This window comes from Vipera berus (genome assembly GCF_964194415.1).
Source record: "Vipera berus genome assembly, chromosome: Z".
NCBI classification, from domain to species: Eukaryota; Metazoa; Chordata; class Lepidosauria; order Squamata; family Viperidae; genus Vipera; species Vipera berus.
Genome location: NC_138205.1, coordinates 81,071,341 through 81,084,592, shown reverse-complemented (window position 1 = coordinate 81,084,592; position 13,252 = coordinate 81,071,341). Strand labels below are relative to the sequence as shown.

Here is a 13,252-nt window from a genome sequence, read left to right as displayed (position 1 = left end):
TCCGGGATCGGAGCAGCGTGCAACTGGGAAAAGGCTCCCCGTCCGGGGGAGCCGATCGAGAGGGGACCACGCGGCTCGGCAGTACCGTAAGGCGTCCTCGTGGTTTTTGGGCAGGGAGATCCGGGAAACTTTTGAGGGGCAAGAAGGGCGTGCGGGGTGGCGGGACGAGGAAGGCCTTACCGGCCCCAAACAGCTAGGTAGGTAGGTAGGTAGGTAGGTGGGTAGGTAGGTAGATGATAGAAAGAAAGAAAGCACTAGGGAAAGCCTACCACCGCATGAGACTGCTGCATTTGGCCTGATCCGCAAAGGGTTCTTGAATTGATAGCAACCCTCAGGACGCGGAAATTAATCCAGATCCCTAATTGGATCTTTCTGCCTGATACGCCCTTCCTCCGAGCTGAACAAGAATCGATCACCTCGGAGCACTTTCTGTTGTGTTTTCTTGGGAAACAGGAGTGTAAAAAGGTGTATTGAGATGCTGTCAGATTAATAGTTTTTCTATTTAATTGATTTTAATAAAAAAAACAGTCGAAGGCTCCTACCAGGAGAATTCATCTCTTGGTAACTTCAGACTGATCTTTGAACTCTTGTTTTGGCTACAGAATGTAAGTGGTTGGTTATTGCCTTTTTTCGTTGGTATTCGTAGTCCATGACTTAAAACGGTTGTTTTAGTGACCATTTGAAGTTAAAATGGCACTCAAAAAAGTTATTTTTTTTTACACTTACGACCCTTGCAGCATCCCCAGTCATGTGAGCAAAATTCAGACACTCAGCAACTCATATTTATGAAGGTTGCAGTGTTCCAAGGTCATGTGATCACCTTTTGCAACTTTCTGACAAGCAAAGTCAATGGGGAGCCCAGATTCACTTAACCATGTTACTAACTTAAGAACTGAAGTGACTCACTTAATAACTGTTGCAAGAAAAGTCATAAAACAGGGCAAAACTAATTTAAGAAGTGCCTCATTTAGCAACAGAAGTTTTCAGCTCAACTATGTAAATTGTCGAATACCTGTAGTCTAGACTGGTAGTCTACCCAGAACTAACAGAGGCCTCCCTTTGAAGGACTGCCTCTGAGCCCAAAATAACTCAACCAAGTGCAGTCAGATTAATAGTTGATGTAGCTCAGGATTGTTTAGATCACTATTTCTATGTGTAGACCCAGGGCTTCCCCTAGGCCAGGGGTAGGCAACCTTGGCTCTTTTATGACTTGTGGACTTCAACTGGCTCAGGAATTCTGGGATTTGAAGTCCATGAGTCATAAAAGAGCCAAGGTTGCCTACCCCTGCCCTAGGCCATCTCAGGCATCCTCAAATTCAAAAGTATTCCCAGCCTATGTTGAAAAACAATACGATAACAGCTACGAGAAGTGGTAGCTGCATTGTTTTAATAAATATTGATAAATATAGCCCATAAAAATAAAAGCTGTTTGGGGATCCTCTATATTATAATTTTTAAAAGTAATGTGATATGAAGTCCTGAGAGAAAAAAGTTTTAAGAAACACTGGTCTAGAATAGATCATTCTTCTGCAGCCTGACCCCTTCTATGTGAATTGAAACCAGTTCTAGAATTCCCAATAACCATGATCAAACTGAGCCTTCTGGTATTTGGTGGTATATAGCCATTGTCTCAAATTGTGATTAGGATAGACGGCTGTAGCTCTGTAATAAGACTGAATACTACACTAAAATTGTATTTGCATGATAAACCAGCCAGTAATATTTATAACAATCCAGCCTATGTTGTTAGTTTATGGTTCAGTTATGCATGTTTTACAAATCCAGCCTAACTGGTATGGCTTTCTGTGCTATTCCTTGGTTTGCTGTATGTATGACATGGTTTACTGAGGGAAGAGTAAATGGAAGAATAAATTTTGTTATGGTTTGGGGCAATCGGTTATTGACTAATGGGTTAGTTTGTGTGATAAACCCATCCTACAAATAAATTGTGGCATTAATTAAGTTGTGGTTGGGTTAACACATGAAACTAAACTGAAACTCGAATTACATCTGGGCTTAAGGTGCCATAAGAATCAAATTAATATTTTCTAGTCCATCTTGGTGGACTATTATTCACTACTGTAATGAAGAACTGTTAACTGGTTACATTATTTCTCTTTGTGACCTGTAAGTGCATGCAGAGCTCTTAATAGATTAATTAAAGTGTGCTTTTAGAAAATGAAAGTAAAGGAAATGATCTATTGTCAACATACTTTATTTGGTACCCAGAGAAAATTGAGAAATAATAACCTTTCTTTATTGTGTTTTTGCATCTAGTTCTTGCATGATATGTGATATGGCCAATTATTTAATTAAGGATTAATGCAGCTTTGAATCTGCTATGTCCAGTAATTAAGATGATTAAATCCAAAATTCTGAAAAGTCACTCATCTATTCCACATACTGATGAGGTAATAATTGCTTGTGAAGATGAGTCTTTCGCAAAAACAGAGCAGAAGACAAGAATTCTAGGTCCTGAAGAAGCAAAACAATTAACCCAAAATCAGGTCTTAGTATCTGACTTCAAGAAGCAGAAACTTGAGAAAGAAGCACAAAAGAACTGGGATCTATTCTACAAAAGGAACAGTACCAATTTTTTTAAGGACAGACACTGGACAACAAGAGAGTTTGAAGAACTAAAAGCCTGCCGTAAAGTGAGTTTCACATTCTTTGACACCAGAGGGCAGTAAAGAACTACTATAAAAAAATCTTGAAAGCCTCTAACTCAGGGGTGTCAAACTCAATTTCATTGAGGGCCGCATCAGCATTGCTGTTGCCCTCAGGGGGCCAGGTGGGTATGGCCAGGGTGGGCGTGGCCTACTGGGTGGGCGTGGCTAGAGTGCGTATGGCCTACTGGGTGGGCGTGGCCAGCTCTACATTGTTCGCATCAAGGGTGCCTATGGGGGCCTGGGCAGGAGTGGGACAGATCTGAGGGTCTCTGGGCCAGGGTCAAGGCAGTGGGGGCCGTTCCCTCACTGTTTCCAGGATGGCTTCGCGGGCCACATGAAACCACTTCATGGGCCGGATCTGGCCCCCGGGCCTTGTGTTTGACATGTCTGCTCTAACTGATCTTATTATGTTATGCATTCTATAAAATTCAGGCTAGGCTGGTACAGTATGTTTGTTTTGCAGATTCCATGGTAAAGTTTGAGATGGAAATTATAATATTGTCAGTCAGTTCGTTGGTATGCAGAAGGCCTTGCTCTGCAAAGGAACTTTTACTACATGTACATATTTTAGGCTTTAATTCATTCATACCCTTGGAAAAATAACAGGTCATAGAATTATAAAACAAAATGATACAACTTAATTTAAAGATGCTTGGTTTATGCCAAACAATAGTAGTGACCATGTCTATCATTTGCAATAAAATAGAAACATAAAAATAAAATGATGGAGAATAATTCTTTTTTTCCTATCAAGATGGCTATTAAACTTTATTTTAGGAAAATGTTTATAATTGGACATCTGGGGATGTAGTTGGGATCCTCAGAAAGCATTAAGCTAGAAAGTTGACAATTCTCAATTGCTATCAAATAATAAAAATCTATAAAGTTGGGTGAGAACTGAATTTCTAAAGTTGAATTGGGAAGCTATCAGTTCTCCAGCTGTTGACAAATTGGAAGTCCTACCACCCTCACCAATTTGTCACACAAAATAGGATAGTTGGGAGATCTAGTTCAGTAACATCCGGAGGGCTGCACGCTCTTCACACCTGCAGCAACGAGATATCATTATTATAAATCATGAGTGGAATTATGATTGTAGAACTCAGAAAAGTTGCAATTTTTATCTTTTTCAATCAATTTGATTGAAGATGATTCATTTTTCCAGAGTTGAATCTGGTCCCAATTCCTAAAAGATGCAAGTGGAGTTGTGCTGTGTGAAACAAGTATCCATATAGTGAACAAATGGAGTTCCTGGACTGTATTCTTAGCATTTTGTCACTATCAGAAACAGTAAGGATCAGCTAAGTGGTAATGTTAGTCTCTATTCAGAGCGACATAGCAAAAGAATTAGATGGATTCTGGGCAATTTTGTCCAGTTTGTTGATAAAGTAATTTCAATAATTAAGTTATAACTCATTTTTGTATAGAATACAAAAAGTATCATGAATTCTGTTTTATATCTTTAATTTCAAGAAACTATCTTTGATTGATCTTATGCTTCTGATTCACTAGAAGATGATTCCATCTGTTGTATGTATTAAAATACAACATTTGTATAAATTGTATGACTTGAATCACAATAGGTGTAAATGGAAATTTGCTATAATAAATTTGATTTTAAAAGCTAATGTTGTTAGTCCAAAAATTAATTCATGTTGTTTGAAAGGATCAGACAATTACAATTTTTATTTTCTCACCTCTTCAGTTTGAAGATCAAAAATTGACAATTCTAGAAGCGGGTTGTGGTGTTGGGAACTGTTTATTTCCACTTCTAGAAGAAGATTTGAATATTTTTGCTTATGCGTGTGACTTCTCTCCCCGAGCAGTGGAGTATGTAAAGGTTCGTAAAATATTTGTCATTTTTTTCTTCCATTAAGTGAATACATATATTTGAAAGATAAGCTTTAAAAAAAATGAGAAGAAAGCAAAAATGGCATTGTTTTAATATCATTAAATTGGTTCAGATTGCTGAAATTAATTAGAATTAGACAATCATTATTAGCTGAAGTCCTATTTTTAATGTCTGTGTAGCAATGTCAGAGTTTGTATTTAGGTCATTTAGGAGGTGATACTTTTTCATTTGAACTACCTATTATTTACTCATTTGTTTAATTTGATTTGGTAGTTCATTAAATTATCTTAGCCTGGAATTTGAGTTTTATGCATAGTGGTTAATATTACTCAGAATATTATGGAACAGAGCATCGAAATTACTTATTTTAAAAATTTGTAAGATCGCTTATGATGCTGAATCACTATAGTAAAAACAATTATTTATTTATTTATTTTAATCCCATTTATATCCCGCCCTTCTCCGAAGACTCAGGGCGGCTTACAATTTAAGCACAAACCAATGTGCTTAGCAATAGCCTTCATTCTATGTATATGCCTGCTTATTAGGGCTTTCGCCCCCCCCCAAGCGGCATTATTACAAAGTCAGCTTATTGCCCCCAACAATCTGGGTCCTCATTTTACCTACCTCGGAAGGATGGAAGGCTGAGTCAACCTTGAGCCTGGTGGGATGTGAACCTACACTAATTGTAGGCAGCTGGTGTTACTTAAGGAGGCATTAGCCCACTGCTCCACCAAGGCTCCTGCTCATTTGTCACAATTTTTGTTGTGATTTTAATACAGGTAGTTCTCCTTTAGCGATTGTTTTGCATAGAGACTATTCAATTACAACAGTGATGAAAAAGTAACTTTAATGTCTGCCTTTATTGCATCTGGTCCTTACCAAAATTCTTCCAAAACCTTTAAGAGAATGCCCGTTATTTTTTGTTTTTGTTCTAGCTCTACCTCTTTAGTAATCAGACAAGAAACTAAGGCCTATATGAAAAACAGAAAGTTGTTCCCTTTTATTCTTGAGGTGATTAACACTATTTTTTCTGGCATGGCAGACATGGCTGTTTTAATGAACACGGAAGAGGGTCTGTGTTCACCTAAGTTCCAAAGCACTTTTTCTCAATAATATCTGAAGTGTGCTTAGCCTTAGTAAAAAAAATATATAATACATAATACAATAAAAGATCCACACCCTAATGCTGGAAGAAATACATATGTACAATTGTATATATAATATTAACAATCAGGTCTGCTTTTTCTATTTTATACCAAGGTGAAAAATTTCTTCTGAATGTACATAAACCAAATAATGTCAGCAATTTCAACAAGTGTGAATTTGAAGACCATTTTAAAGTTTCTGAAATGAAAAAGTGATCTAAAGATACTAGCATGGGAAAGGTTGTGATTCATATTTAATTACCTGCTTTTCTGCTTGGTTGTCTTCAGTTCAACACTGAGGGAGATTATAATAAACAGCTTCAAACTATCCACTATCTAAACCACTATTTTCCAAACTTGGCAACTGAAAGTAGACAGATTTCAGCTCCCAGAATTCCCAAGATAGCCAAACTTTTCTGTATTATTCAGTGTTCTATCCTCTTTGATTTACTGTGCCAGCTTCAGATTTCAAAATATAAACTTAAATAAGGTTGTACCATATGTTTATTTCACAGCAAAATTCTCTATATGATGCCAAAAGATGCAAAGTATTCCTGTGTGACCTGACCAAAGATGATCTTGTGGAAAATGTACCACTAGAGTCAGTGGATGTGGTTATGTTAATATTTGTACTTTCTGCCATTCATCCTGAGAAGATGCATTTAGTTTTGCACAATATTTACAAGGCAAGTCTGCATGGTTATAATAACATGGTTTTTACCATGAGCATGTATTTTTGCTATGAAAAGATTTATTTTATTTTTTTTATTTTAATTCCATTTATATCCCGCCCTTCTCCAAAGACTCAGGGCGGCTTACAAGCTTAGCAGTAGCCTTCATTCTATGTATATGCCTGCTTATTAGGGCTTTCACACACACCCCCAAGCGGCATTATTACAAAGTCAGCTTAATTGCCCCCAACAATCTGGGTCCTCATTTTACCTACCTGTAATACAGAATCTGTGCTCTAATTCACACAATACATTTTATATGTCAGCAATCCTTGTATGATTCAGACTTGCAGCAACTTTCGAAGAGATGGTCTTTATTTGTGTATTAACTAAAAGAAGCTGTAAATAGTCTGAACTAAAAGGAATGCTGTGTATCAGGTTTGTCTTTTCCAAATAAGATTTAATAGAAAGGTAATTCATACAGATAAACCTTGCTTAATGACTATAATTGGACTGGCAATTCCATTAGTAAGTGACACGGTAGTTAAGCGAGACATCAAGCAATTGTGACGTGATTTTTCTGCCAGTTTCCACATTGACTTGCTTGTGAGAAGCTCTCTGCAAATGGCAATCACATGACCATGGATGCTGCAGTGGTTGAGGACTGCTCAAAAAGTTACTTTTCTGTGCTGTCTAGCTTCAAACACTTGCTAAATAGGGCAGTCATTAACTGAGGATTACATATTTGCTTCAGGTGTATTTACCTATCTTGTAATAACTAGAAAGTGGATTAATTCCCAGGAATATGACTCAGAATGTCTTAAATGCAAACTAAGGTGGTGATTCCCAGGTTCAAGCAAATAATGGGAATTGATTTAAGCTATGAAATGTGTTTTATGACAACTATGAAATTAATTTTTCTAGTGTTATAATTAATGTGGAATAATATTTTTAAACTCTTTTAGAAAGAAATGAAATTGTGTCAAGTCTGCTTAACAGGACCGAGCCAAAGTGGCACAAAATGTTCCACTTTTATTATTACATGGTTTTGTGTATTAATTAAGTCCAGCTTAATATGTTTCATATTGTTCTCAGGTTTTAAAACCAGGTAAATATGTCCTATTCAGAGATTATGGCCTTCATGACCATGCAATGCTGAGGTTTAAATCTGCTTGCAAGGTGGAAGAAAATTTCTACGTACGACAAGATGGAACCAGGTCATACTTTTTTTCTGATGGTGAGATCTTAATTAAGATATTATACAGTATGGGAAGCACCCAACAAATACTGAAAAGCAGGAAAAGTTTACAAAACAAAAATCTGTCAGAACAAAAATACAGTGTATTTATAGTAATCTATAAATAATCCCCAGGTATTTTTACTGAAAGGTTTTCTACAATACAAGCATACTGATGAAAAAAAAATCATTTGTTCAACAATAAAGAAGCTAGATATGTTTAAATATCAAAAAGCTGCAAATCGCAGCCTCAACATCAGAATGTTATTTAATAACTGTTAACATTCATTTTGATATGTATATAATCCTTTTCTAATGTAAGTTTGTATAACTCCAAATGTAATAATAATCCCTACAAAGTATAAAGAAAACTAAAGGAACTATGTCCTCCAACATTCGTTTTATATCCAATTTCAGCAATTTAGGATTTAAGGATTTCTTCTTAAGATAATACTTCCTTGTATTCTTGAAAGCAATGAGAGTCTGACTAAATCAGCGTTTCTCAATCTTTGCAAATATCAGATATGCCGATTCCGACTCTCAGACGAATGGGATTTGAAGTCCACCTATCTGAAAGTTGCTGAGATTGAGAAACGCTGGATTAAATTATACTAAAAACTTTAGTCCAGCTTCTTCTTGCTGACCATGGCCGGGCAGGTGCATAGTGAAACCCCAGGTAGCTCAACCTACTCCCATTTCTTTTCAGAGAAATAAAAATAAAAATGTTATTGACTCTGACTGCCAAACCGTGGCAGAAGGTAAGGGATGTGAAGGCAGCCTCATATAATAATTTGTAAGATTCTAGAGTCACCTTGTAGGGGAGATGGGCAGCATAGAAATTAAATAAATAAATAAAATCCTGATGAAATAAAATCCCTTTGCGGCTGGGTTATAAAATAAAAGTATCTCGTGGGTTACATTTTATTTATAACCACTAAAGATATTTCTGTTTTATAATCAGCCACAAAGGGATTTGACAATTGCCCACATTTCAGTAAAAGCTTCTATTGAGATACCTTCGAAGCTGAGCCCTGCTGCCTCCAATAATCTCCAGGTTTTCTCAAAAACTAATTTATTAAAAAAGTATATTGATAGTTAATGATAGATTGTTATTCAAAAGATATATCCTAAGTACCTCATAAAGGGACAATCCATACTTAGCAGCTTTCTTGGGCAAGTGGAAGGAAAATCTGACTTTGGATATTGCATCATTTTTCTGCATTGATGCCTATATCTTTTTTTAAAACCATCAATAAAACTGTTTCTCATTTTTTTTGTTTTGAGAAGAATAACCTGCCTATTCAGGATTTGTATCATTTCATCTTTGTACTTTAACACAAGTTTCTTAAAAATATTCTTCCCTTTTTCCCTGTAGCGTTTTTGGCAGAACTTTTCCTGTCTGTGGGATATGAGGAAATAGTCAATGAATATGTGTTTCGAGAAACTTTGAACAAAAAAGAAAACATATGTGTGCCAAGAGTTTTTCTCCAAAGCAAATTTCGAAAGCCTCAAAAATAAGCTTTTGCTAATAAGTTGTTGGACAGTTGAAGTTCAAGATTACTTCCTTATGTTACTCAGTTTAAACCATTGTGGGCTGCTTGCGGCCCTGGACAGTTGGCAATGCAGCCCTACAAGATTGTAAAATTTTAATATATTATTTTTAGCAATAGTTACCATATTATATATTTTATATATGTTCAAGACAATTCCTCTTTACTCAATGCAGTCCAAGAAAGCCAAAAAGTTGGACATCCACATTCTTTTTTAACTTTTGTATGTATATTTCGATATTTATTGCCCTGTACACCGCCCTGAGTCGTTCGGGAGAAGGGCGGTATAAAAATTTAATAAATATAAATATATATATATTACATTCATGAAAATAAGCCTAGCACTTGCCTAGTCCTCTTCTATTAATACAGTCCTGAAAATTCTGTTTTTATTTTAAATATAATTCCATAATTTTTCGATTAAACTACCAATTTTCAGATTTATCATTCAGGATCACAAAGCTTTTCTTGGCAAGACTTTAGAATGCTTATTGTCAGGCAAATTCCAGAAGTGTGGCTAGCCTCATATGTAAGCAGTGTCTGATTTTACATGATAGCTTTGTTGATACAACAGAGAGCCAGTACTAGCTTACTACACCTTAGCCTAACATAATGTGCATACCTAGCCAGTATGGTTAGTTTATAATTCATTATTATTTTTAAACCCAAAACATTACCTTTTGTTAACCCTGGGTGAGTGTAGTCACAGTTGTAGAAACATAGTATGTCACTAAGTGTAGTTTAGTTTGTTGATTATGAGCCCCTTTTGTGGGTTGTGAATCTTAAATTGTGATTTAATATGTTATACAATCCCAACTAATAGTAGTTCTTTTGTTAAATAAAATGTACCTCATTATAATGAAAGCCACTTAAGTGACTTTGGGCCAGTCACTCTATCTCAGCCCAACACACCTGAAGGGGTTATTGTTATGGGGAACATAGGAGGAGAAAGGTGTATTGGATATGTTTGTATCTTGAGTTATTTGTAAAAATAGTAAAGGCGGAATAGATAATAGATAGAATGGAGAGAGAGAGAGAATCTGAACTCTAATATTAGATAAGCACATTGGATGCCAAAATTCAGATACGCCTGAAAGATAGCTGTTCGTACACATATATTTTGCTCATACACTTTGAAATACTTTGCTGCTGAACAAAATATTTTTGTACATGTGGTCCTGAGGTTACAACCATTAAGTGTTCCTTACCTTGTGATGGCCCTGAACTAGAGCAGGGGTTTCCAACCCCCAGTCCGTGGAGCAGTACCGGGCAGTGGGATGCCAGCAATCGGTTTGCACAAACAAGTAAAGCCCTATTCGCAAGATGCAGGCAGCACACAAAACCACGTACCCTCTCTCCACGGAACCGGTTACTGGTGCCCAAAAGGTTGGGGACCTCTGAACTAGAGGATTTACAATATATTCTAGTGACTAAGTGTTTCCATTTTGATGTGATTCTGATACTAGCTTTTGGATGCCTGACCCAAAAGCTAGGGTTAGAATCACATGATTGCAGCTACATGATTGCAATTTACAATCAAACAAACACAATGAGGAACAAACAAGCAGGAATCAGAAGTCCCAGCCATATGGGTTTCTCACTTAACAACCCGTGTAATCCTCACTTAAACATTTTAACTGGGAGAGCCAGAATTGCTTTTGTTATATAACAGGGTCATGTGACATTATGCTTTATGACTGCATCACTTAGTGATAGCAATTCTGGTTCCACTGCCATTGAACTAACTAAACTAAACTTTTAACTTTTGTATCTTTGTTTTTTAATCACCCTGTAAACCGCCCTGAGTCCTTCGGGAAAGGGCGGTATATAAATGTAATAAAATAAATAAATAAATAAATATTGTAAATTGGAGGAACAAGCAATGCTTCCTTGAATACAGAAGCCGTTGTCTGCGATCAGACAGGAAAACAAGATTTGATTGATAAAGCTGGGATGAAGCTAGAAATTCTCCTATTTAGCATTATTGGACTGTATTTATTTGGCATGCTCATTTGGAGACTTAGCTATGCTCACACAACTCATTAACTCAGTTTTAAGTAAACCATTGTCAATGTTCAAACAACACATTGAAGCATAGATCATACTGGCTGAAATAACACAATACACTAAGACACAAACCAAAGTACATGTTAGTTTAATGTGCACATGAAGTGATTATAGTCATTGATACTGGTTTGGTTCAACCCATTAGACCCGGCTAAATTTGTGTATGCTTCAGAGTTATTTTCACTTGAAATGGGAAAAAATTGTTAAAAGGAGGATGAGTAAAAAAGATGGCTACTTCTGTTGTAATAAGAGCAGGTTTCAGTCTTCAGTTTTCTGGCAATAATAGGAAGTAAGTAGGCTATGTTTGATGGTGTTACAACTTCTTGCATCCAGTACAATGAGCCAAAATTTTGTCCTACATCAGGCAACTTATTTCTTAAATATTGCAAAGGCTGGACTCTCTTACTACATTAAATATTTGCTTAACTATGATTAATTGACTAAACTGTGATTGGCTTAGCCTTTGTGCCATTAAAAAAAAATGTTGGATTAGACATGACTTGAGAGATCTGTGATAGGAATCTCCTGATGTTTTTTTTTTTTGGCCTAAATAGATGGGAAATCTGGGCCATGTGGCCCTTGACCAAATTGCAAAATCATTCTCCTAGTAATCATTTATGACTTGGATCAAAACAAACTGTCTCTTGTCCTGGCAGCCCACTAGGCAGGAAATGAGAGGGAGGGAGGGAGAAGCAGCCATAAAAAAACAGGCCCGGCAGAAAAAGAGTAAGGGAAAAGGGTGGCTCTGTTCACTCTGGCCTATGCTTTCCCTATCACACAGTCCTAGGAAATCACAGTGCTCACTCAGGCTTAAAATCAGTGAGCAGAAAGCCAAGTTTCAGTCAGGTCATGGCGGTGGGCTGAAGAGCTAATCTTTTATTCTTGAGTTATATTCCTCATTTTCATTTTCTCAAACTTATAACTCACAAGAGGTTAGAAGAATAGAGTAGGTACCTTTTCCTCTTTTATTTATTGCGGGGAGAAGAACTTGTATGAAGAAAGCTGCACAAATCCAGCCAGAATGTTTTGAAAACTGTGATTTAAAGCTTAATGGGTTGTCATCTCGGTCAGCCATTATATTCATGTTAAGGAAGCCAGGGCTTAGTGTATGAACACTGCCATTGTAACTTAATTAAGAAACCGGGTTTAAAACCAAACGATGGCCTAGAATAATATATTGACCCGGTACTACATTTAATATTTGAATGTATTCAATCTATTCTTAAAATGATTTAAAAGTTGATTGATAAAAAGGACATAATTGTGGTGCTCTATTGATTATATTAGGTATCAAGTAGTGGGTTAGGACGCTGAGCTTGTCGATCAGAAGGTCGGCAGTTTGGCGGGTCGAATCCCGAGTGCCGCGTAACAGAGTGAGCACCTGTTACTTGTCCCAGCTTCTGCCAACCTAGCAGTTCGAAAGCATGTAAAAATGCAAGTAGAAAAATAGGGACCATTACGGTGGGAAGGTAACAGCGTTCCGTGCGCCTTTGGTGTCTAGTCATGCCGGCCACATGACCACGGAGACGTCCTCGGACAAGCGCTGGCTCTTCGGCTTTGAAACGGAGATGAGCACCGGCCCCTAGAGTCGGAAATGACTAGCACGCATGTGCGGGGGAACCTTTACCTTTACCTTTATACTTCATAGCTAATTAGTTCATGCTTTTCTTTTTGATCAGAGTTATATTCAACTTCGTTTACACTGTAGTTTTATAGCACCGAAGAAGAGAGGTAGAGTGTTGGTACTGATAGGATGGAATGTATTTGCACAATATATTGTTGGGCTGATTACTTGGTAACTGTTTTCAAAACAATTTCAGAGACAGTCTCACTTTAACTGGGCTGTGATATCACCAGTCCATGCAGGAAATCTCTGTGCAACATTGTGACATAATCAGGTTCTGTTACCACGGATCAGTTCTTCTTTTGCTCATAATTTTTTTCAGTTTACTTTCATCCACATGCCTTATTATTTGTTACTAAAATTATAAAAAGAAATTCTTTGTTGGTTCTTCTATCTGGCATATACACAACTGGCTTATAAACCTCTTCTGAGTT

General features: G+C 36.9%; 1 protein-coding gene across 1 annotated transcript; it reads left to right on the top strand.

Annotated features, from left to right (window-relative positions):
• Positions 1-8: 8 nt before the first annotated feature.
• METTL6 (methyltransferase 6, tRNA N3-cytidine) lies at positions 9-12,485 on the top strand. Its single transcript, XM_081345182.1, has 6 exons — positions 9-86; positions 2,278-2,654; positions 4,375-4,509; positions 6,185-6,355; positions 7,436-7,577; positions 8,953-12,485. Exons 2-6 carry the CDS (start codon positions 2,358-2,360, stop codon positions 9,093-9,095), a joined length of 888 nt encoding a protein of 295 aa, XP_081201308.1. The 5' UTR covers positions 9-86; positions 2,278-2,357; the 3' UTR covers positions 9,096-12,485.
• The last annotated feature ends 767 nt before the right edge of the window (positions 12,486-13,252 follow it).

Excerpts from the sequence above, each read along its gene's own strand:
- METTL6 (XM_081345182.1), top strand. The coding sequence starts at position 2,358 with ATGATTAAATCCAAAATTCTGAAAAGTCACTCATCTATTCCACATACT. Across the intron at positions 4,510-6,184 it reads GAGCAGTGGAGTATGTAAAG|CAAAATTCTCTATATGATGC; the intron begins GTTCGTAAAATA and ends TTTATTTCACAG. Across the intron at positions 7,578-8,952 it reads GTCATACTTTTTTTCTGATG|CGTTTTTGGCAGAACTTTTC; the intron begins GTGAGATCTTAA and ends TTTTCCCTGTAG.